Source organism: Polypterus senegalus, chromosome 16, assembly GCF_016835505.1.
Source record: "Polypterus senegalus isolate Bchr_013 chromosome 16, ASM1683550v1, whole genome shotgun sequence".
Lineage (NCBI taxonomy): Eukaryota > Metazoa > Chordata > Cladistia > Polypteriformes > Polypteridae > Polypterus > Polypterus senegalus.
Window position 1 is genome coordinate 40,936,615 of NC_053169.1, and position 26,016 is coordinate 40,962,630.

Consider the following 26,016-nt stretch of genomic DNA (forward strand, 5'->3'; position numbering starts at 1 on the left):
TATTTATGGAAGGCATTAAATAACCTTTGCATTATTGGGTACCTGGTTTGCACTATGGTCGGTCAAAGTGCGTTTCGGTGTATCCCAGAATGCCCTGGATACAGCAACACCCGATTTTATAACCTGCCACAATCTTTAATTTTGATGGACACCCATACGATTTAACAGAATTATGCCAAACCCATCCAGGCTTTTTAAAATTTTATTATGTCCATTTTCAAGAAACACGTGTGATATGTCAGAAGATCTAATTTGCTGATACCCACAAACCCACAGGGTCTGTACCTTTGGCACGCTGAACGTTCTTACAATACATGTGATTAATGACTGATCCATTTTATGGTCCCTACAGCATAAAGAGCTCTGTTCTATTTTATGTAGACCTACTTGGCACACTGCATACCTCGGACAACCAAAGTCATTGAAAAGGGTGTGCCATTTCTGGACTGATCTCCAAGGATTGGCTTTCATAATTTGATATTTTCTTGAGAACATCCTCAGGGGACTACTAATACCTGATATATCAAGGTGAAATATCATAGTTCACAAAGAGACTATTGTATGGAATCCCCAAGAGATAAAAATGCCATGGAAATACCTTGCATAAGACTTTGCCTTTCTTACGGAGAATCAGTTGGTGTTTCCCCATGCATGTGGAGCTGACCTCAATGAAAGCTTCACGGAGAGGACCAGGCATACAGAATGGAGTAAGCAATACTTTTAATTACATTTAATTGGCTAATGTAGGCTCTTCTCTTTTTTGTTGTTAAAAAGAATCTGACCTATTTACATAGAAAAGAGCAGCAGATTTAATGAGTCCATGACTGACTGACTCTTTTACTTCATATTCTCTTGCAGCTTGACTTAATAAGGTTTTGTGAAGTGACAAAAGGGTTTATTAACACTCATATACTGTCAGCCAGTGCACCTTCATAACACCTTCATTTGGTCCTGTTGCTGCTTCTTTGGTCTTTTGATAAGAAGAAAAAAGATATTTGAATGGGATGCAAAGAGATAAGATAAGTGTGTCAGTAAAGGAAGAAAGTTGAGCTCCTTAAACTGCTTTGTATGGTCCAGTGACTGACAGACAGACAGACAGACAGAAAGAAAGAAAGAGAAAGAAAGAAAGAAAGAAAGAAAGAAAGAAAGAAAGAAAGAAAGAAAGAAAGAAAGAAAGCTCTTTATGACCTAACAGTGACAGAAGTATTGCCTCTTCTCTCAGCTGCACTTTGCCTTAGTAATTTAACAGTCCTACTACTTTTATTCTCTGTGTCTAATTTTATTTTTACATTCTTTTAAAGGTGTTGATATTTTTTCAGATGTTTCTTTAATGATAATTTTCATGTATTCTTACTTTTTTTTGCTAATGGATACAATTTTAAAATGTCAACTTGCAATTGGCAGGAAAATGAAAAGAGGCACGGCAGCTCAGATTACAAGGCACAAAAAAAGGCAGCAAAATGATGGCTGAATGTCTGCTTAATTAAGTATTTTTTAAAATTTGTCACTGACCTGTCACCATTATGTATCTACAAAAGACTGTTGGAAGACTTTTAAAAATACATAAGACAATTAGCTTTACAAATTTCTATCTGTGTCCATGTGCTGTTTGCGATGAACTGATTTTGAAGGCGCTGCTGGCGTCTCGTTGCTTTTGCCCTTCTTGATTTCCACTCTCATTCTGTTGTTTTAGTTTCAAAAAAGAAAAAAAAATAAGAACTCGCGTTTCTCTTTGTTTGTGAATATGTATACAGGGACAGGCTAATTACAGTTCCATTTTCACCTTTAAATAATCCAGATCCATTTTTATGAATATGGACATAGATGAAAGTGTTTCTGAGCCAAGGCTAAGCAGAAGCCATCCCTGGACTGAACACCACCACATATATTGAAGCTTGTAAGGTAATTTAGAGTCCCTTTGCTTATTTTGGTTCATGGGTGCATGAAGTAAAAGGTCATGTGCCACATTCTGACGCCCCACTAGGATTTCTTATGTGAACATTCACATACTGGATTCAAATGCAATGAATATGTCCATAGATCTTATTATGCATTAAGCCACCTCATACACACAACCCAATCGATGAGAGACTTCAGTCTAAAATGATCAGTGGAATCATGGAAGTACAGCGTACAGTATGTGGGCTTAGCTAACAAGATGATGTGTGGAGAGGTGTTACACACTTGATTTGTTCTTTTTTTGTGGTTTGTGTATTCTGAATATAGGGAAAGATTTAAAATCTGACAAGTGGAATACCATCAGTTTCCAAAATACTAGTGCATCACTCTTAACTCACATACCCCTCTCCCCAAATCAATAACAGATTAAAATTGACAAGCATTGTTCTATTTTTCATTGATTAAAAGCAAGCAGTAATGTTTGTGTGGAACTGGCACATTCTGTGCACGTCCAAGTGGGTTTTTATCCTGCATTTCACATCCTAAGGGCATCTCTACTAGCTTTACTTGATGACGCTGAACTGGATCAGTAAGTATGAGTGTATCGAGGAATGGCTTGCTGCCCTGTGCAGTGCTGGTTCCTGTCTTGAACCTGGAAATGCTGGGATAGCCCCTATGACCCTAACTCTTACATCTTAAAGCTTAGTAAAATATAGTATTTACTCTTCTCATGTGCTTATAATACTTTCCTAATATGTAGTGTGGCAGACAGCTGGAACTCTTGCCCAGCCGAGACACCCTTGAAGATGGAAGGACTGGGAGAGAGACAATACTTACCCCAGAACACAAGAGGGCAACTCAAGGGGCCACGAGATTGGAGCTTGGAAGCTCAACCTCTGCACAATTGCAGAGTCCTGGACTGCAAGCCCTTCTGCCACACTTGGAAATGCTGCCAGAAGTAGATCTGGGGTCACCTGGAGTACTTCTGGGAGCCCATACAGCACATCCTCCACACCCGGGAAGGCTGCCGGAAGCTGATGGAAGAGCACCTGGAGGACTTCTGGGTGAAATATAAAAGGAGCCACCTCACTCCATTCAGGGAGCCGGAGTCGGGAGGTGGAGGACAGAGCTTGTGTGGAGGAGTGAAGGTGGCAGCAGAAGAAACAGAGAAGGAAGAAAAAGAAAGAAGAGAGACAAAGGGACTGAGTAATAGTTTTGAGCATTTGGTGCTGGATAAAGGAACGTAAAGCAAATAAAACGTGTGTGCTTGGGACTTGTGTGTCACTGTGCCTGTCTGTGTCGGGGTTGATCTTTCACAGTAGAAATTACTAAATTCAAAAATACATCTTTCTATACCACTAAGCCCCAAATTGCTGTGCTTATGTGAGGGGTCCGTCCCATCTTGATCTGGACATGATGTGGACACTGGAGATGCATTGCAGTGTCAGGTGTAAATATAATCTAGCTAACTATATCAGATATATGAAATGGACTTAGAAGGAGGTCTTTAGACAAACTTAGTCGTTGCAGATTGTATATAACAAGTTTTGAATACTCAGCTGGACAAGGTCTGCATGCCTTAAGTACAACATCCCTGCTATAGCCTGATTTTTGTGGTTTAACTATTTTGCTGCTACTTACATTATTTTTTAGTCATCTTGCACCTCCCCTGCAAGTTTGCTGGAGCCCCTTCGTGAGCTTGAGAACCTCTGTGCTTTGGGATGCTTCTCAATGCTCTTGACTCGGCTTTGTTTTTTCCATCCAAACCCTTTCTGCTTCATTACAATGGGATATCACCCCATCATGTCCATACTGTGTGCCAGTGCCTCCTAATTATGGTCGCAAGGATGTTTGCTGCTTTGTCTTTCAGGAGGCTCGCTACCTTCTCAGTAAACCTTATGGCATGTGTTTGCATCTAAAACATTTTTTGTCTTCTGTGCCAAATTTGTCAAATGGACCTTATGCTAGGAAAATCCTGCATGTGTAATTCATCTTCATCATTAAAATAGCCCTAGAAGTTTGTTCTAGAGATAGAACTTAATATGTGGACGAAGAAGACATTGTCAAGATGGGCTAAGATAAGAGTGTATGAAAGAGTTAACTGATGGAGAAGGATAGCTAGGAGTGGAAAGTGAAGAAACTCTACAGTACTATGAAGTGAGTTGAGTTCAAGTGAATACCAACTAAAATTAAGCTCTTCCTCTCTTCATCCTCAAGGTTTTCAAATTCCAGGTCAGTTTTGTGAGGAGAGCAGAGCCAAATAATAATACCTTTGTATCCGGCTAACTGTATATACTATATATTTATGGCCATTACAGCCCACTACACCCACAACCCCAAACAGATAATGATCTGTTGCCACTAGATCCTCTCTAATCATTTCTAGCATTTTAAAAACATAAACTCATTGGCCTTCTGGAGAACTTTCTTTGTGTTCAAGGTGACTGTGAGCCGCTGTGTTGAACTTTGCATTTCTTTTGTCTTTTTTGCAGGGTTTCTCTCCTCTGGTGGACTTGCCTCTGCCTGATGCTGCACAAGTCTTCCCAAGGTGAATGCAAGCATACCTTCGCTTTCCTTTCTCTTATTTTTAATTCAGGTTTTAGGAAGTAAAAACCTGCCCCCCAGATTCATGTTTTGCTGTTTTGGCATGTAGTGGGGGGAATTGGGGGCAGCTAGGAGAGCTGAAATGGGCCCAGCCTGTTGATCTCAGAAAAGGGAGTCAGTTGGGTGCAATAAGAGTAGAAGCCACTAGGTGGTAGCACTGCATGTTTTCTTTTAAATTATTATTGTTATTGTAGAGTTAGCTGGTATGTTTACTCAATGTGTCTTTCTAAGTCAGGCTGCTGTTGCAAGGTTTTCTTCTAATTTCCTCCAACTCAATAGCCATACGACAGAGGTTCTCCTCATTGGCTCCAAGTCTGCTTTATCAAAATCTAATCGTTTTTCGCTTAACATTGATGGTACATCAGTCTATCTCCTCCCTCAGGTTAAGAGTTTGGGGTTTTTCTTTGATTGTACTCTGTCTTTTCAATCCCATATCAATCATGTTACATGGTCATTTATTTTTCATTGCCTGTGAACCTCCCTCACAATAAGTAACACCACCATCCTTACTCATGCATTGATCACTTCCTGCATTGATTATTGTAATTCTGTTCTTATTGGTCGCCCAGTTAAGCTTCTCCATAAACACCAAGTTTTTCAGAATTCAGCTGCCTGTATTATAACTCAGACCTCTTCCATGCAGCACATTACCTCATCTCTTAAACAGCTTCATTGGCTTCCTGTAATGTTTCTCATTAAAATTCTTCTACTTACCTTCAAAGCACTTTATAACTTTGCTCCATTATGCCTCTCTGACCTCATACCTGTTTATACACCTTTTTACGGTCCTCTACATCTGGTCTTCTCATCACCCCAACCCGCATGCCTGATCACCATGGGCTCCAGGGCATTTAGTTGTAGTGCTCCTTGTCTCTGGAACTCACTACTTAGATAGATAGATAGATAGATAGATAGATAGATAGATAGATAGATAGATAGATAGATAGATAGATAGATAGATAGATAGATAGATAGATAGATAGATAGATAGATAGATAATAGATAGATACATAGGAAAGACACAATAGATAGATAGATAGATAGATAGATAGATAGATAGATAGATAGATAGATAGATAGATAGATAGATATGAAAGACACAATATATATGATAGATAGATAGATAGATAGATAGATAGATAGATAGATAGATAGATAGATAGATAGATAGAAAGATAGATAGATAGATAGATAGTAATCCCAAGGGGAAATTCACATAATCCAGCAGCAGTATACTGATACAAAGAAACAATATTAAATTAAATAGTATTTAAAAATGAAAAAAATTAAAATACAATTAATGTTCGCATTAACTCCCCCGGGTGGAATTGAAGAGTCGCATAGTGTGAGGGAGGAACGATCTCCTCAGTCTGTCAGTGGAGCAGGACGGTGACAAAAGTCTGTCACTGAAGCTACTCCTCTGCCTGGAGATGACACTGTTAAGTGGATGCAGTGGATTCTTCATGATTGACAGGAGTTTGCTTAGTGCCCGTCGCTCTGCCACAGATATTAAACTGCCGAACTTTACTACTACAATAGAGCCTGCCTTCTTAACAAGTTTGTCCAGGCGTGAGGCGTCTTTCATCTTTATGCTGCCACCCCAGCACACCACTGCGTAGAAGAGGGCACTCACCACAACCGTCTGGTAGAACATCTGCAGCATCTTACTGCAGATGTTGAAGGATGCCAACCTTCTCAGAAAGTATAGTCTAGTATACCTCAAAACATTTTGGACACAGATTCCCTACCTATTTTCAAATCTCGTTTTAAGACTTGTCTATTTCAGATTAGCTTACATAACATGAGTTTAGGCTGTGTTCTTATTGCTTTATTTTCAGTTCCAAAAATATAGATATACAGGGTGACACAGAAAAATGGGAACTTTTGAAAAACCCAATAAAAATAGAAGAAATCCAACAAAAAAATTTTATCGACAGCAATTGAATCACTACAACTTGCCTTTTAAGAGACAGTAATCCAAATTATCAATGTCTGAAAATTACGTCCTGTAGATGGCGTCCTCCTGTATGAATGCATTCTTCCAATCTGCCTTTGAGGTTCCCCATTGATCGCTGCAACATCTTAGCTGGGATACCACAAATTTCGTCTTGAATTCTTTGTTTCAATTCATTCAGTGTCCTTGGCCGAGTCGTGTAGACCCGACTCTTAAAAGGTATAGTCCCACAAGAAAAAATCACAAACGGACAAATCCGGTGATCTTGAGGGCCAGGGAATGTCACCGAATCTTGAGATGACACGGTTACCGAACAGTTCTCGCACAGCTGCCATTGATTGCCTTGCAATTGATTACTAAATTACTAAATGGCGAGATTGTTTACAGCTCAAGGTCCCTGTTCGGCAGTGCTGCCAACTGTACATGGCTGCCACTTCGCATCTCAAAAGTTCCCGTTTTTTTGTGTCACCCTGTATATACAGGGAGATTCACTTGAAAGAGGCCCTAAATATTCTGTTGTAACTCCCATTAGGATGAAGCAATCTGAACCAAAAAAATATGCTATACACCTTAACGTATGTGTAATCGATTGCATTACATGCGATGCTGGTGGTTTCCGTTTTCTGCCAGACACATTTTGACGCGGCGTTCCATTGTTCCTGAACGTATTGGCGAGTGTCTCAGGGGGAAGAGCAGCAATTTCACGTTGGATGTTTTCCTTCAAATCCTCCACAGTGCGAGGCTTGTTCCGATAGACTTTGCCTTTGAGCATACCCCAATGGAAGAAGTCTGGTGGTGTCAGATCCGGCAACCGTGGTGGCCAAAGCCCCTTTGAAATTACAGTGTTGCCGAAGAAGGACTCAATTTCTGTCATGCTCATTGCCGATGTGTGACACTTATGTTGCTCCATCTTGATGGAAATAACCTTCCGTTAACTCACGATCATCCAGTTGATTCTGACATCGCTTAAACGAATTGGTGATCCAATAGGTTCGCACTATGAAGACGCGCTTCTCAATACTGTACAACACCATTCTGATGAGAAGTCGAGTGACTGAGTGAAGGGGTACGGTGGTACGCACCCAGAAGTTGTAAACGGAGGTTAAACATCACACAGCTGTCCAGCGCCTACCTCATCGCTGTGACGCAGGGTCATCCCGTCTTGTTTGAAGCTTCATATACTGAGGAGCACATTGCATGTTGTTTTGTTCAGATTGCTCATCCTAGCGAGAGTTTTTACAGAATATTCGGGAGCCTCTTTCAAGTAATCTCCCTGTATATGTGTATGTGTATATGATTTTTTTTGTTGGTTTTATGATTTTATTCTCTGTACGGTGTCCTTGGGTGTTTAGATAAATAAAATGTATTATTATTATTATTACATTACATTTACATACACTGCTACAGTTGGATCTCAGGCAGCTTGAATGACTAGCTCAGGGTCACATCTGGGTATTAAATTCTTTAAAGTCATAAAGCCCTATTACAGTGGTGGCGAACCTATGGCACGCGTGCCAAAGGGGGCACTCAGAGCCCTCTCAGTGGGCATGCGCGCCGTCGCCCGAGCACAGAGTTCGTTACTATAAAGCCAGAGGAATGCGGGGCCAGGCTGCTCCCCTCACCGCTCCCCCTCTTCACGCGCCGGAGGACTTTTCTCACATCACCCGCCCCTCTGCCCAGCAGCCCAATGGGAGCGCTTCCTTCCTCTCCTGTCTGGGGTAAGGCGGGGCACACATGCTGCTTGAGGGTGCGGCACGGACTGCAGCCTTTTGAGTCTGTGATTCCCGTGGTGGGGTTGGAGGGGATGTGGTATAGCGGGTCCACAGCTCAAAATTGAAAAGGCCAGTTTTAACAGATAATTGCCGCACTCGCGGCTTAAAGGGGGTTATGGTAGAGTGGCCGGAGCGGTTTCCCGGGAGCTTTGTGATGCGGGCAGTCCTCGCTTAAGCGCACAGGTGAGGAGTCGTCCGCATCTGTAATTATTGCCGGAGTTGCTAATCGCCACACCCGATCCACGACCCCGTAATATATAATGGAAGCTTTGGGGCGGAGCTTAATAGGGAAGACCTGCGTGAAACACTTGAGAGGATCGAAGGGATGACAAAGGACAGCACAGTTAGTTATGAAAATGAAATCCTTAAAGTGTGGAATTCTCTGCCAAATAATCTTAAGTCAATGAAGGCACTTGAGATTGCTTTCCTTACTTTGTTTGGAACATCTTATGCTTGTGCGCAGCTGTTTTCAGCTTTGAATTAAATCAAATCTGACACCAGAAACAGACTAACAGATGACCTGAGTGCTGCATGTGTTGCTCTCAAACTTACAAAGTATGAGCCAAGGTTAGACAAATTATCAGCATGCATACAACAGCAAAAAGCACATTAATTGTTCAAAAGCATACCGAATGCAAACTTTTACCTTTCAACAAAAAGTTGTTTGTATCATTGAAAGCTCCGTTATTATGTTTTTCTTTTAAGACAAAAGATGTTAATGTATGAGTTGCTTTTCTAAACTAAAAGCTCAGTAGATAGATAGACAGACAGAGCATCAGTATTGGCAGTTCAGTCCAATTTATCATCCAGCTGCACTCCCAGGTATTTATAGGTCTGTACCCTCTGCACACACTCACCTCTGATGATCACGGGGTCCATGAGGGGCCTGGGCCTCCTAAAATCCACCACCAGCTCCTTGGTTATGCTGGTGTTCAGTTTTAGGTGGTATTCAGGTTAAATTGCCATGTTGGCACTTTGCGATAAATAAGTGGGTTTTGGATTGCAGTTTGGGCACTTGGTTTCTAAATGGTTCGCCATCACTGCCCTATTATATTCATTCAACTTATGTGACATGAACATCCATGAAGAAGAAGCACATCATCCTCTTTTTGCCACAGTTTTGCCGGGGCAACACAGTGATTAAAGAAACATGCCAGCCATACCTTCTGTAGCCTTTTCTTCATGCCCTTATTAAAAGTTCAGATGAATGTGTTTTAATAGAATGTCTTTCACAAGGGCTGTGAAAAGCAATGCAGCGCAATCAGTAAACAGAGCAGTAGCTTAATGGGGCTCAGGGTAACAGAGGGCAGAAAGCAGCAACTCTGGTGTGAGTGAATATGAATATGTAGGGGACAGCGTCCTACAATAGCATTTTATACAGGGTTTGTTTCTGCATTCCACCTCTTGTGACTAGGATAGACCCCGGCCTCTTTTGAATCTGCCCTGGTCAACCTGAGATGGGTATGAAGCTTGCAGTCAGCGATTATTTGGTTAGCAGTGAGTCCTTGTTATGTAACAATTCCTCTGTAAATAAAGAAGAAAATATCAGGAAATGGATACCATCTCCTTTTTAGTGCCAACGTGACCTGTAATATTTTACATGTTGATGTTATGCTAAATTTCTTCCACAATAGGTGTGTCCTGCCTATCCATGGACCCCAAGCACCGCTGACTGCACAAAGACACTCCAGAATCCATTTTCTAGGCTCAATTCTACCCTCTGTAATCTCAGATCATTTACTGGAATGCTGCATTCACACGAGCCACAAAGGCTTCAGTGTGTCCAGACCCCTGCTGCTTTTGTCTTTGCCCGCTGTGCTCCATTCTCATGTTACACCTGCTCAGGTGTCTCTACACTGGCAGCTTCATAATCACACAAAAAGTAACATTTTGAACCATAATGCCCTGAGTCATCCAGCTGCTAAATCCATTACTCATCCCGTCTGCCAGGATGTTCTGTTCTTACCATCCCATTCAAAGGGTGCCAACACCTCATTTAAAGTGAGCTCTTAATGGTCAGCAGACTGCACAGTGTGTCCTCTGCCTGTTCCTCTTAACATTTACGTCATACACATTACGAGTTTGATGAGAGTACATTTATTCTACATAACATTCTCAGATCTGTGCAATCCATTTTTTTAAATCCTTCCATCTTTAATTTGTGACTTTCTTCATAGGCAGTCAGTAGCTACTTAAGATAGCAGATGATACCAAGATAATCGAGAATCTGTTAAATTTTTACAGGGGGACTTGGACAGCATACGGGCTTGGGCTGATGAAATTTAACTTAAATAAATGTAAAGTATTACACATAGGAAGTAAAAATGTTAAATTTGAATACACAATGGGCTTTCTGAAAATTGAATGTACACCTTATGAGAAGAATTTAGGAGTTGTAGTGGACTCGACACTATCAACTGCCAGACAGTGTTCAGAATCCATTAAGAAGGCTAACAGAATGTCAGGTTATATAGCGCCTTGATGTGTGGAGTACAAGTCCAAGGAGGTTCTGCTCAACCTTTATAACACACTGGTGAGGTCTCATTTGGAGTCCTGTGTGCATTTTTGGTCTCCAAGCTACAAAAAGGACACAACAGCTCTAGAAAAGGTCCACAGAAGAGCAACTAGGCTGATTCCAGGGCTACAGGGGATGAATTATGAGGAAAGATTAAAAGAGCTGAGCCTTTACGGTTTAAGCAAAAGAAGATTAAGAGCAGACTTGATGGAAGTGTTTAAAATTATAAAAGGAATTAATCCAATGGATTGAGATTATTATTTTAAGTTCATCAAGAACACGGGGACACAGTTGGAAACTTGTAAAGAGTAAGTTTTGTACAAACTTTAGGAAGTGTTTCCTGCAGGTGCTCTGGTTTACTCCCACAGACCAAAGACATGTGGGTTGGGTGGATTACCGATACTAAACTGGCCTCAGTGTGTGTTTAAGTGTGTGTGTGTGTGTATGCATGTGTACAACATGTATTTTCCCTGTTCCTGCTTTGTGCCCAATGCTCACTGGGATAGGCTCCAGCACCTCCTGCGACCCCGTTCAGGAATAAGCAGATTAGAAAATGACTGACTGACATTAGTAGGTTTTTCTTCACACAGAGAACAACAGGCACATGAAATTTAAGTTACCAAGTAATGTGGTGGACAGTAGGGACAGAGGAACATGGACAGCATAGAGGCTTGGGCAGATTTGTGGAGGATGAAATTTAATGTAAAGAAATGCAAATAGGAAATAAAAATGGTAGAGTTGAACACACAATGGGGGTTATGAAAATGGAAAGTACTGCCTAAGAGAAGGATTTAGGAGTTGTAGTGGGCTTGACACTATCAACCGCCAGACAGTGTTCAGAAGCCATTAAGAAGGCGAACAGGATTTTAGGTTATATAGTACTCTGATGTGTAGGAGGTTCTGCTGAAGCTTTATAACGCACTGGTGAGGCCTCATCTGGAGTCTTGTGTGCAGTTTTGGTCTCCAGGCTACAAAAATGGCATAACAGTGCTAGAAAAAGTCCAGAGAAGAGCAAATAGGGTGAATCCAGGGCTACAGGGGATGAATTAAGAGGAAAGATTAAAAGAGCTGAGCCTTTTCAGTTTAAGCAAAAGAAGACTACGAGTGTTTAAAATTATAAAGGGAATGAGTCCAGTGGATCAAAACTGTTATATTTTAAAATGAGCTCATTGAGAACACAGGGTAAATTTCGGACAAATATTAAGAAGTGTTTCTTCACACAGAGAACCATAGACACATGGAATAAGCTACCATGTAGTGTAGTATAGTGGACAGTAGGACTTTCAAAACTCAATTGATGTCATTTTAGAAGAATTCAGCAGATAAGGCTGGAAAGCTTTGTTGGCTTTAATGGCCAGTTCTTGTGTAGATTGTACTAATGGAATAAGTTGTCAAGTAGTGCATTAGACAGTAGGATTTTAGAAACATTCAAAACTGGACTTGATGTTATTTTGAGGGATTGAAGTGGATTGGTTTGGTGAACTTTGCTGGGCTGAATTGCCTGTTCTCATCTAAATTTTTCTGTTGTTTTAATCTATTTGTACTCTTTTTGTCCATCTTTAAGTCTGCACAGTCCAATTTAGAGTCATCAGGGGTTCACAGCCTATCCTGGAAGGACCAGGCTTAAAAGTGGGGTGTCAGTTCATCACAGGGTACCTCCATGCACACTAACACATAATGGTGGCAATTTAGAGTCAATCTAGAGTTTACTTTAACAGATAGACAAGGAGAAAATTTACAAATTCCACCTTAGTTATGAGAAACTTACATATATAAACGAAATCCCAGTGTGTGTGTATGTATAAGCAGTCCGCTCTGTTCATGCTTAGCCACTAGATGGCAAACAAATGCGCTTTTACATATTTTAGCAGTTGCACGCACCTCACTTCTCACTACGAAAGACTTGTGTGCAGGAGATGCCACCGTGCAATAGCCAATGACACAGATGAAGAGACACCACGTCGAAATGAAGCAAACGTGGTGGCTAACAACGTGCAAATGAAACACCTCAGCAACACAGGGCAAGGCTTCACTTGTCTATCTGGGGGTATTTTTTTGAGACAAAGATTGATAGGACTCATATGCCAATGATACGGCTAAGATATGGTATCACCAGTATCTTCTTACAAAAACCAGTGTGGCAGCAAGCACAGGTGGGTCCACGCCCTCTGCACTGGGTAATACTTAAGAGTTAGGTGACGCCTCTCCAAGTTCATGAATATAATAAAACTATTAGAACTACTAAAGACCACATGCAGCTAGTCTACTATATAATGAAACACTGCAATCTGCACGTGTGTGTTTTTCCGTTCCATCAGAGCAATCTCATTTGTCAGTTTTGGTCTGAGTGGTCAGTCTGGCTTTGGTGACACGATCAAAAGAGAAAGCGCCAGAGAAGAGCGGTTGAGGCATACAAGGAGGAGAAAAGGTGTAGGAGGGACATGCTGAGAGTCGCCGTCAAAGTTCCAGTCTTTACAGGAACGTGAATGAGAGAGGGAGAACCCGGCAAGAGAGGTTACCGAGGAAAGGCACAGAAGGTACACGTAGGGCAGGGGATTTAAGTTTTAGCATGTATTCTATCACCTGTCTTCAACAAGTGACATGGCTTGTATGATTATAAACACAGGCTGTGCACCAGCAGTACAAGTAAGATTAGACAATACTGAGCCTAAAAAGAGGGCCAGTCCCTGCCAACATGTTTGACTGATGGCTCAAGTGATAGAATGGGATACAACTGGAGGTTCATGGTGCACAGGTAGTTCAAACTGCTTGTGCAGTGGAGTCCGTCACACCTCGAACACATCAATGCATATTACTTAACAGTTTATTAAGCCCCGGGCAACAAGATGTGGCACTGAATACATGATGACATCTGGGGTGTCCAGAGTCCCATCTTTCAATATGTCCTGTATAAATGGGAGTGCAGTTCTGCTGATGAATTGGGCCATTTCAACCACCCGCTTACAGACCCTTTTGGACTGTTGTTGTTCGTTTGCCATACTAGGCTGTAATGCTTCTGGTCAATATGCACATTTAGAACAATGAGAACTCCTCAAAAGCTGAAGCTACCGGTTAGTTTTCTTAGTAAGCCAGGTGGTGTTGAGGAACCTTTGAAGATGGTCAATGATCTGGAGTCATGAAAACTTAAAGGTGCTCACCCCAGGATTGTCCACAGACTCCTGCCTCCCTGCATGTCTCCTGCTGAAGCTGAGGAACAGTTTGCTCTCACTACACTGTGTAATGTCCTCGTTGTATGCTGCCATGTCACCATTACCAGTCAGACTGGCTAATGTTTGTCATCAGTACTTGTTTATAGCATTTGTGTCATGTCAGGCAGCACAATGGTGCTTAAATGGGGAAATGGCAATGGGCTGAGCATAAAGTCCTCGGATGCTCCTGTGTTTGTATGTCTGATGTTTACAAGACAGGAGGTGTTCTAACTTTACAGGCACAGCTGGAAAAAAGTTGAATGTTTTTAAACCTTGAGAGCAAAGAATCATTTCTTGATGGGGTTCTTATTTCAATTTGTATCTTTACATGCAGTAGCCAGGCTTACCCGTTGCTTGCGCCTTTTCAGAAAATTCAGCAGGAAGTAACTGTTGACGTGAATTGTCTCTCATCTCAGGCCTGACTGTCCAGCTCGTCTAAAGCAGGGGTCTCAAACCTGGTCCTGTGAGACCCCCCTGTGGCTGCAGATTTTTGTTCTAACCTGCTTCTGTTTTTAATTGGACTCCTGGGCTAATTAAGTGAACTGTTATTTCCCCAAGTTCTGTGTTTTGGGAACAATATAGAAATTAGAAAAATAAGTTTGGTAAAAAAAAATGTACTAAGTTGTTATATGGGATTAATGTGTTTTTTTTTTAACAAAATTTTCATCTTGATTTTCATTCAGCTTGTCCAGGTGTTGTAATTCGTTTAATTAATATATTATTTACTAATTAGTGGGTCTGACGCTAAAGTAGTTGCAGCCTTTCACGATTCAGTGTTGTTTGCCTGGGTGTCTGCTCTGCTTGTTTTTAATTGTCATTATTAAGATACAATAAAGGGAGCAAACTACACAGAGAAAGGGTGAAATGTAATAAAAAGAGAGTTAAACAATTAAATCAAACAGAAATATTTCTAAATATCTTATAAATGTACAAATCATGCTGCTGTGCTTTTCTGAACGTAGAATAAGAGAACAGAAAAAAATACCAGCTAATTAAAAGAGATCAGTGTTATCAGTAGTTGTCACTGATTATGAATCTGGTTGAAGCAAAAACCTGAAGCCACAGTGGGTCCCCCAGGACGGAGTTTGAGAACCCCTGGTCTAAACGACATTTCAAGCAGGATCTAAGCTTTGCTGAAGTTCAAGCCATATTAAAGACTAGCAAAATACCCGCACTTTGCAGCGGAGAAGTAGTATGTTAAAGAAGTTATGTAAAAGAAAAGGAAACATTTTTAAAAATAATGTAACATGATTGTCAATGTAATTGTTTTGTGACTGTTATGAGTGTTGCTGTCATCAAGGATTTGATTATCATTATTTCTTTCAATCAGGTTCGTATTTGGAGGATGTGTTGTGTTCAAGTTACATTCCGTGTTTGTCTAGTCTATCCCTGACCATCTCATCTTCGTTGTCAACCATTGTAAAGATAACAAGTTTCATTCATAGAAGTGATCACTACCCAAATCGGCACTCGTGAATCTAAGATGTTTAACAGGCATTCCCAGTGTTCAGTTGTGGATTTGCCTGTGAATATTTAGCGGCAGCATGTCTATGAACGTAATTTAAACTTAAGCTTTACACCTTGCTTTCCTATTGATATGTCTACAAAGGCTTGTTCAGCTTCAGAGGGTTGTTCCTTTTTTACTGCATCAATAAACAGCTCGTCTTCCTCTTTATCTGAGACATTACACACTGCATGCATGGGTTTACCTTTCCCAGTCCTGCAAACTTTAGCGAAGTGCTTCAATTTACCACATTTTTTACACTGTTTTTAGCTGGACATTGACTTTTTCCACCGTGTGCTTTGTTTCCGCAGTAGCTGCGCTTATTAATATGCTTGTATGTGTTACTCACTTCATATTCTTTTGCTGCCTTCTCAGTTGTGTAATGCGTTTTTTGTTCAGCTCTTTGGAGCTCTTGCTTGTTCTCTGCGTACTGCATTCACAGTCAGTTCACGTGAGCCACTCGGAGTACATGCATCAAAGGTTCTCAGCTGTGCTTGTGCTCTCTCGTGCGATCTTGCAATGTCCACGGCTTTATTTAATATTAGCTAAGACCTGGCACTTAAAAATTTCTCTCGCACTTTCACTGAGTTTGTGCCAAACACTAGTCCATCCCTGACCATCTCGTCTTCGTTTGCATAAGCACAGTCCTTCACCCGTGAATATTTTGCGGCAGCGTGTCTATTGGATTTCACTGATGGACGGCCTTATATGGGCAGGCACTCAATTATGTGGGAGGCATGATGATGGGGATGCAACTCCACCTCACACGGCGACCGAGCTGCAGGCTATGGCTGTATATATGTACATAAGTAGGTTCCAGTTATGACCGTTACGTGTAGAATTTCATTGGAGAATTAGTGATGAGTGAGTCGGTGAGTCAGTCAGTCAGTCAGTCAGTGAGGGCTTTGCCTTTTATTAGAATAGATTCTTCCATAAGCCCGTGCAACTAAGAGGTCTTTCTGATGGTGCCACACAGTTCTTCTTTCTTAATAAAGTCCCTTTAGCTTGATTTTTTTTTCTCTTTCTAAATGTTGTCTCTGTATCATAGGATTTTAGTGGCCATATTTACTGTATCTTTTTTTAATTAAGAAATTTTAATGAGAAAAGATCATGTTAGAGTAGATAAAACACCATCCATTTAATCAGTACAACCATTATTCATTAAATTGTAATTAATGCTTAAAGTCATGTTTTCCAGCTTCTGTGTGAAGTCTGTGCATGCTTGATTACACTTGGGTTTAATCTCCTAAATCACTTTTTACCATCTGCCTGGATCCTTTCATTTGTGGAACTCGTAATATCTCACTGAGGTCTATCCATCCATCTATTCCTCTATTCACTCCTCCATCTACTCCTTCCATACACTATGTGTCCAGCAGGGAGCAAGCATTAGGTCATTTGTTTACAATGCCATCGCAAAGCCACAACAACGACAAATCAACCACACCAACAACAAAGCAATCACAGCACATGCTAATAATAATTTTGTACTTTGCTGTGCTTTTCAGCAAACAGTCCTCAAGAGGCTGGGCAGCGAGAGCCCATTGAATAATGGCAAGGTGAAAGCTGCTCTACCAGCCAGGGCTCTCTCCCTGTTTCTCAGTATTTCTGGTAGCTGAGGTTGGAAGGTTTTTAGAGGGCCTCATTTCAAAAGTACCAGGGTGGTGCAGGTCATCAGCTGTGGTGATCCAGCAGGTCAGGGTTTCAGCAATGGTAAGGTTCTCGATGTCAGGGTGTGTTAACACTTTTTTGTCATTTTAAAATAATATTGGTTTAGCGCAATAAACCATCTGATGTCTAATTAGGACAGTACAATTAAAAATACATATTTTAAATGAAATAGTAGTATTTAATAAGCAAGTTGTGTATATTGTGTTTTGTGGATCACAGACTTGCACAAGAGAGAAGAAGGTGAGTCCAGGTTTCTGAGAAAATCGGCATATTGAAGTTTGTACATTCTTGGGTTTAATCTCCTAAATCTCCTATTGTAGCGAAGTCAGGAACAGTCTCAATATTTATTCAAACGGGAGATGTCACTTCAGCACACAAAAAACACTGCAAGCAAGCAATGACGTTGATCATCCTGCATAACTCGCTTCTTTAGATTAAAAGAACAGATAGCCTTCCTTGTCAGGTAGAGTCTGTGGCTACAGATCGGGCTCATTCTGGACGAGTGAAGACAAAACAAGAGAGCAAGGCCAGGTCAGTGGCCAGTTTTAAATGTTCCCCTTGTCAACCATCGGGTGACAGACATCGGGTTCATCTGGTGAACTTGCATTTGAACCAGTAATGGACAACAAACAAACAGAGTTGCAGAGCAGTTTGGCATTTGTCGATCTCTGCTGGGGGCAGGTGCCAGGTTCACTCTATGAGTTCAAAGATTATTACATACACACACCACAGTGACATGATTCATATTGGTTGATATTGGTTGATCGTTCTTGCTGCCTACAAATACCTCCAACCCTTTATCTAGACTATCATTTAAATGTTTAACTCTCTCCAAACATTCCTTGACCCATACCTTCATATTCTTTTCCTTCAATTGATCCATCAGTTTTCCTCTTGCTCTTTTCATTCTTCCATTCTTGGATCTCTTCCTTCACCCACCCCAATTCCTAACTCTATACAGCCACCATCACCATTTATCTTTTCATTTGCTCTTCTTTCTCTCCTTTTGTCCTTCACCTCCATACCTTTATGCATCCATCCACACTTCCTTTTATTCATCACCATCCATTATCCAACCCTCTATATCCTAACTACAGGGTCACGGGGATCTGCTGGAGCCAATCCTACTCCAGTCCACTGCAGGGCGCACACACACACACACACACACACACACACACACACACACACACATCAAGCACACACTAGGGACTAGGATCGCCAATGCACCTAACCTGCATGTCTATGGGAGGAAACCAGAGTACGCAGACATGGGGAGAACATGCAAACTCCACACAGGGAGGACCCGGGAAGTGAACCCTGGGTCTCCTAACTGCGAGGCAGCAGTGCTACCCCTGTGCCACCGTGTTGCCCTCCATTCATCACATTATGTTGCATTACTTTGTTTGAAAAGTACATCATTCTTTTATATATGGGAGTCTCAGACATAGTGAAAGGGGGTATGAGGCTTCCATAAAATAGGCCAAAGAACTTCACTAGCATATCAAGAAAAGGCTCCCTCCAGGTTATCCAGTGCCCAAGTGATACCTGCAGGCTGCAGCCGACTTAGGTCTTTAAATGGTGTGTTAGCTTTACAAAGTAAAAATACACAAAAATAGTTAAGAGAGGGAGAGGAACCAATAAAACCTCTGGCTTGATGAGACGAGTCCACAAATGAATCTTCATTAATTTAAATATTTATTATTTAAATGAAAATGCCAAAAGGAGGCAAAAAGGATGTGCCTAAAAAAGTAATCCAATGCAACCAAGTTATAATATGTAACCCAGAAGTAACAAATCCAAAAAAACAGAAGAAAATAAGCAAAGGTAATACTCACAAACTCCTACATAAACTCAATGATCCACTGCTGAGTTGCTGTCTCTGACCGAATATAAAGGCAGAGGGAGGATCCTGCTGCAGTGACAACAGAGTGACCCCACCTCCTGGGGCTCCACCCACAACGTACACAGAGTAGAGTCACACTTAAAGACACAGTATAACCTGTAAATGTTAAATAGTAAAACAACACAACAAACTGCATAAAAATATGAATAAACAAAAATAACAAAAAAACACAATAAAATAGAAAATAAACCTAAGTCAGAAAAAAAATCCTGGCTGTGACACAACACATTCCTTCATTCCTCCATCCTTCCCACCATTAACACATTGACTGTTGGACCATTTATTACCAGGACGCTGTAGTATATGTCTATGAATATATGATAAACAATGGACTCTGTCAAAACTCGGAAAATGTAAATATATCCAATGAAAGATATTTTCAGCAGCAACATGACAAAAAGTCTGCATTTGACTGAGGGTCCTTGAAACATGGCACCACACAGAATGCAGACTTGGAAGTATGAGTGCCCCAAATATAACACATTTCTTTGCACTCTCCATGCTTGTTGCACACAACACATTTGGTAGTTGGTGACTGTTTGTGCTCAGTGGGTGGCAGAATGCCCATGGAGGACTGTGCCAACAGTCGTGACAAGCTGGACACCTTGTGGAGCTGCTATCCATATCAGTATCAGATGCTACAGGCTTCACATTGCCATTGTCTCAATCACTGTCATTATCATGAAAATATTCATTTTGCCACAAATCCAACTGTCTCAAAACATCAGCAGACTTATACCTTTCTCACAATGACATAACAATGGATTGTCTCTTCATCAAATTATTTTCTGTAAGCTGTTGCTGCCAAAAAACATTCTGTGACTATCCCCTAGATGGCAGCATTGTAATAGGTCACCGTGATGCGGCAGCCCCTCTATTCTTCTTCACTCTACTGCAAGGTTGCTTGACTCTGTGACCTTTCAGGACCATTTTCCACGGATGTTTTTATTTAGATCATAGAATGCCGTGAATGTTATGGACTGTACTTGTCCAAAGTTTTTTCTGAAAAAATCCAAAAGGGCACAAAGGAGGTCACTGTGAACACTGCCTTCTAACATCCATCCATTTTCCAACCCGCTGAATCCGAACACAGGGTCACGGGGGTCTGCTGGAGCCAATCCCAGCCAACACATCGCACAAGGTAGGAACCAATCCCGGGCAAGATGCCAACCCACCGCAGGACACACACCCACACACCAGGGCCAATTTAGAATCGCCAATCCACCTAACAGGCATGTCTTTGGACTGTGGGAGGAAACCGGAGCGCCCAGAGGAAACCCACGCAGACACGGGGAGAACATGCAAACTCCACGCAGGGAGGACCTGGGAAGTGATCATTACTATCGATGAAGGGGTTGTTGATGGGGCAGGACAGGAAAGTCGACGGATTGGGCTGACCATTGGGTGGGGACAACGACAATGATGATGTGTGATGTAATGGTAAAATGACGAGGAGGGACACTGAAGAGGGGATGGGATCAGATTCTGAAAAGACTGGACAGATAGTATTTGAATTCTCATTTCCCAAGACAAGCCTGGGTTCAGACTCTTGTGGATGATTTGAGGGCTTTGAAGAAGGTCAGGAGGTGTGCATGACTCAAGAGTGATGGAGCCAGTTGGTGGACCTCATTGATGCCAGGACTCTATCTGCAGTCTTTATGGACATAAATAATGAATGAACTTTTGACCCATGGGTTCAAGTAATGGCCATTATACTCAGGGTATTAGTGACAAGGGAATAATGAGAGAAGTTTTGCTTTTTTTTTTTGCTATGATATTGTATTGGACACTTCCTATCCAAATATGAAATGAGTGGGATAAGAGATGACACACAGCAGGCTCTGATTTTCTGTTTCTTATTTCCCAGTGGACCTTAAAAACTGCGGGAGCAGCGGTCTGGTGTGCCACGCCAATGCAGAATGCATGAACACAATCGAAGGCGGCTTCGTGTGCATCTGCAAGATGGGCTACAATGGAAATGGGGTCAACTGTGCCGACATTGATGAATGCAGCAATTCCCTGCACCAATGCTCTAAAGAGGCCACCTGTATCAACAGTCCAGGAAGTTACACCTGCATGTGCAAAGCTGGCTACTCTGGCAATGGATTTGAATGTTCCGACATTGACGAGTGCCAGTCCAGCAATGGCTGGTGCCACGTCAACGCAAAGTGCCTAAACTCTGCTGGCAGCAGGACGTGTCAGTGCCTACCTGGCTTCACGGGCAATGGTTTCAATTGCACAGATATCAATGAGTGCTCCACCCGGGGGATATGCCACTGGGATGCCATTTGTACCAACACCCCAGGCTCGTATTCATGCAGCTGCAAGCCAGGCTTCAAGGGCAATGGCAACTACCTGTGCCTGGATATTGATGAGTGCTCAGATTCCCCTGGCATGTGCCCCACCAACTTTGGACATCAAGGATGCAAAAATATGCCTGGCTCTTATGAATGCCTTTGTGCCAAGGGGTACCAGGCCAATGGAAACATCTGCACTGACATTGATGAGTGTTCCACTAACTTTTGCAGCCCCTTTGCAAACTGCATCAATATTCCTGGCTCTTACTCCTGCACATGCAAAACTGGCTTTGTTGGCAACGGATTAACCTGCGTGGACATCAATGAGTGCACTGGCACCAACAACTGCCATCCCAATTCCACATGTGTCAACTTTCTTGGCAGTTTCAGCTGTACCTGTAATACTGGCTTCACGGGCAGCGGGCTAACCTGCACAGACATCAACGAGTGTGCCCGGCCAGGCCTCTGCCCTACCAATTCCACCTGTTTCAACACACAAGGATCTTATCTCTGCCAGTGCACTCAGGGGTTTAACTTCACTGGTGTCAAGTGCGAAGATATCAATGAGTGTGCCCAGAAACAGTGCAGCCCACAAGCTTCCTGTCTCAATCTGCCTGGCTCCTTCGTATGCACCTGCAACCTGGGCTACGTGGGCGATGGCCTCACCTGTGATGATATTAATGAGTGCACTTTTAAGGAGCGGCTGTGCCACCTGAACGCAGTCTGCTCTAACCAACCTGGCTCCTATTCATGCAGTTGCCAAGTGGGCTACTCTGGAGATGGCACTTCACAGTGCATTGACATAAACGAATGCGCAGCAAGAAATGGGAGCTGTGGCACAAATGCCACGTGTGTGAATACTGCCGGGTCCTTCTTCTGCCAGTGCACCAGTGGCTACCAGTTGATTAATAACACCCTCTGTGTCGACGTGGATGAATGCCGGAAAGGTGCTTCCATCTGCCAGGCTAACGAGGAGTGCATGAACATGCCTGGATCTTACCAGTGCAAGTGCAAACCTGGCTTTGCCAAACAAAATGGAGTCACATGTACAGATGTTGACGAATGCCAGGGTAAACCATGTGATGCCCTTGCGTCTTGCTTTAATACCTTTGGGTCTTTCGTTTGCACGTGCAAAGCCGGCTATACAGGCAATGGCTTGAAGTGCACTGATATTGATGAATGCAGCCAGCCTGGTGCTTGCCACTCCCATGCCTCCTGCATCAACCTGCCAGGGAACTTCTCATGTCAATGCTCTGAAGGGTTTGATGGGAACGGCTTCTCCTGTGAAGATAAAAATGAGTGCACCCTAAGGAACGACACCTGCCCCCTGGGTACTGTCTGCCTAAATTCTGCTGGGTCCTATGCATGCTCATGTTTAAATGGCACTCTGGCACTGAACGGGAGCTGCGTGAGGCCACTCAACAACTGCACACCAGCATGCCACCCAAAAGCTCTGTGTCACCAAGCACGTCAAGTGTTCCAGTGCGTCTGTGATTCTGGCTTTGAGGGGAATGGAGTCCAGTGTCAAGATGTGGATGAGTGCAAGGAGAATGTGTGCCTGGACCGCCAGATGATATGCCTCAACATACCAGGCTCCTTCACCTGTGTGTGTAAATCAGGGTTCACCCTCAATGGCACCTCTTGCCAAGGTAAGCTCACTTTAACCAGATAGGAAAACTATATAGCAGCTTGAGTTATAAAACAATGTCAGACATTTGTAAGTTGGTACTAGGGATGTTAAATGGTGATGTATCTGTTTAATGTTTCATTCACATACTATCTCAGACGGTGTGTTGGCACAGCGGTTCAATTTTCACCTCAACATTGCTTGCAATGAATGGAATGCTTTTTTTTTGAAGAGTTTCCTTCATGGATGTTGTTTCGTTTCTGCTGTCCAATGCCATGCTGTCAGGTCCGTTGCATTTTCTGAACTGACACAATTGTTTGGATCAGCAGTCTGACATGGTGACATGTCATTGTATGGGATGGCAAAAATAATTTATGCCCACAAAATAACAAAGTGTACAAAGACACTTAATCGTTCCTCAGAATCACAAAAGCAAAGTGAAAGTCAGAAAATATTCTAAAGGCTAAACCTCATCATTCCATATAAACTCCTTTCAGTACATTAACCTTCCCTTTTACAAAAACACAACACTCACCAAAATACTGGTGATGCCAAATGCCAATGTGAGAACTGCAGCAACCATAGCCAGAAACTGGAAGTGGTGACTTGGCACCTGATGAGCCCGAGAAACAACAATGAGTTATAAAAACTGATGCCACAGCCATTTAAAATAATAGTATGAATCCTGTCTGACATGGACATCCAGGACTTGTCACTGTCTGCTGCCCAGGATAAGTTCACGACCCACATAATGCTAAATAGAAGAAAGACATTTTAGAAAACGAAATGGGTATTCTGTGGAGATAATAAATCTGCTTGTAGTCATGTTTAATTTTAAGTAATGGGAGATTAAAAATCATATGACAAACAAACCCCAATCCGAGTGCCCAGGGAGGAAGGAGAAGCCGGTCTAGCCAGCTCAGCCACCTCAACCCTAATGATCAATGGTGGGTTACCGACGTCACAGCTAACTCACCCCAGAGCTAACTTCGCACCCTTCCAACCTAAATGCTGAATTACTGGAAGATCAGCAGATTTGACCTGAGCTAGAAATAACCTGAAAGGCACCTTAATGACAGGGACTTCTCTTGAAACTGCCCCTGTTATTAAGAAGAGTTACCTGGAAAAAGCAATGGAGGACAAAGTGTAAAAAATGTCATTACATATGAGACTGTGATACTCATTGGATGGGTGCTAACACAAGGAAGTTCATTTTAGTCTGTGCAATTAAAGGTGGCCTGCAGGGTGCGCACCAGCTCCCCAAACCTGACACAGGCACATGCAGACACAAATCCAGCAACACACATGCTTTTATTTAGCTATGGGAAACTCTTCCCAAATGTTTCCCACCTCCAACAGCATAGAACAGTGAATAAGCACTATAATAAAGCACACAGCATTTTGCCTTTGCCTTCTTTTCTCCGTCTCTTCTCTTCCTCTGTCTGCTTTGTCCTCCACCTCCCGACTCTGACTCCTGAAGCAGTGGCAGCAGGCTTGTCATTGCCCGATCTGTGGTGCCTGTGGGGACTCATGTCACAAAATAAAAAAACGTGGATCGGGCACGTTCATAATAGTAAAGTTCTGTGCATGCACATGCATGCGCGTGCGGCTCGGTTTTTCTTTGTGCGCATGCATGCACAGATCGGGCAGGCACTGCAGATTGGGTAGTGACAAGACTTCTTTTATACTGCTCCCGGGAGTACTTCTGGTGGCCTGTTACTGTGGTCCGGAAGCACGGTGAGGTAAAAACCTGACAAAATAGGTCTTTACAGTCCCTGCAGCACCCCCTGGTAGCACCCAAACAACCCAACAGGGCTGTTCCGAACTCCAACTACCATGAAGCCCTGTGGGAATCCGAGACATCGTTGCAAACCAAGGGGAGCTGCCATCTATTGCTCTGGGGGAGATAATGCCCTGTGCAAGTCTTCTCCCCGAGTCCTTCCATAACACAGGTAAGGGCTCTGGTTGTCCGACACAATGTGTTTTTGTCCAACTCACTAGTGTTTGATGTGCATTATTTAAGGAAGCAGACAACTGAGGACCTGTAAAGGCCTCTGCTTCTCAAAGTACCCTCTGATGTTCTCATCTTCTGATGCAGTTGTGCATCTGGCCCTTTTGATTCTTCCTCTTTGCCCTTTTTTCTCAAGGCAGTACTGGACACCTTAAAATTAAATCTTCAGTTTCTTGGAAGTCTGTCATTACAATTACAATTTTCTATTGTAATTTAAACTAAACAAAAATTGTGTGCTGTAGTGAAAAGCAATCGATCATTTGGTTAATATGTTTTTTAATTATAACACGGTAAAACTGCCAAAACCAAATGCATCTTGTACATTGTAATGTGGTTAACACGTTGGATTGCATTTAATTGTGTAATAAATAATCTTCCATATTACACATTTATCCATTCATTCAAAACCTAATTCCTTAATTTAATGAAGTTATAGTTAAAGAATTAAATATTTAATTGAAGCGGTTGTAAGAGAGGAGACCACAGAAAAAGGTTTGGGGCACCACCATAATATAAGGCAAAAAAAAAAAACATTACTGATCTTTTTAACAAAGATTTTAGCAACATCTGTTCAGAGACAAATCCAAAACAGAACTAATACAAAGATGGCTGTGCTCCAGTTCCAGGAAGGAAGGTGAGGGTCCAGCAGGGAGGACCACGGAAGTGACATCAGCAGTGGAGTGGCAATGGCTCTTTCATTCTGCGGAGAGAGTAAAAGAAGGTATTAGATGACAGCGCCACCCCTTGGTTTGGTAGGAGATTACCATCACCAGAGCCCTTAAGCTGCCTCCCACGCACACGCACGTGACACAGTCATTGATGACTTATTTGAATCATTACTCCATGCTTTTTCCAAACACAGTTATTCCAACACAATACAGATAGATCATAGATAGATAGATAGATAGATAGATAGATAGATAGATAGATAGATAGATAGATAGATAGATAGATAGATAGATAGATACTTTATTAATCCCAAGGGGAAATTCACATGCTCCAGCAGCAGCATACTGATAAATAATATTAAATTAAAGAGTGATAACAATG

The 26,016-nt window shown here is 42.2% G+C and overlaps 1 protein-coding gene across 1 annotated transcript in view; it reads left to right on the forward strand.

The window, feature by feature from the left end:
- Positions 1–653: 653 nt before the first annotated feature.
- Positions 654–26,016, forward strand: part of si:ch73-105b23.6 (fibrillin-1) — a 71,080-nt gene continuing 45,717 nt past the window's right edge. Inside the window, exons 1-3 of the mRNA XM_039739019.1 lie at positions 654–707; positions 4,392–4,447; positions 20,899–22,977. Coding sequence (XP_039594953.1) covers positions 703–707; positions 4,392–4,447; positions 20,899–22,977 — 2,140 coding nt within the window. The 5' untranslated portion in view covers positions 654–702. The remainder of the gene's footprint in view (positions 708–4,391; positions 4,448–20,898; positions 22,978–26,016) is intronic.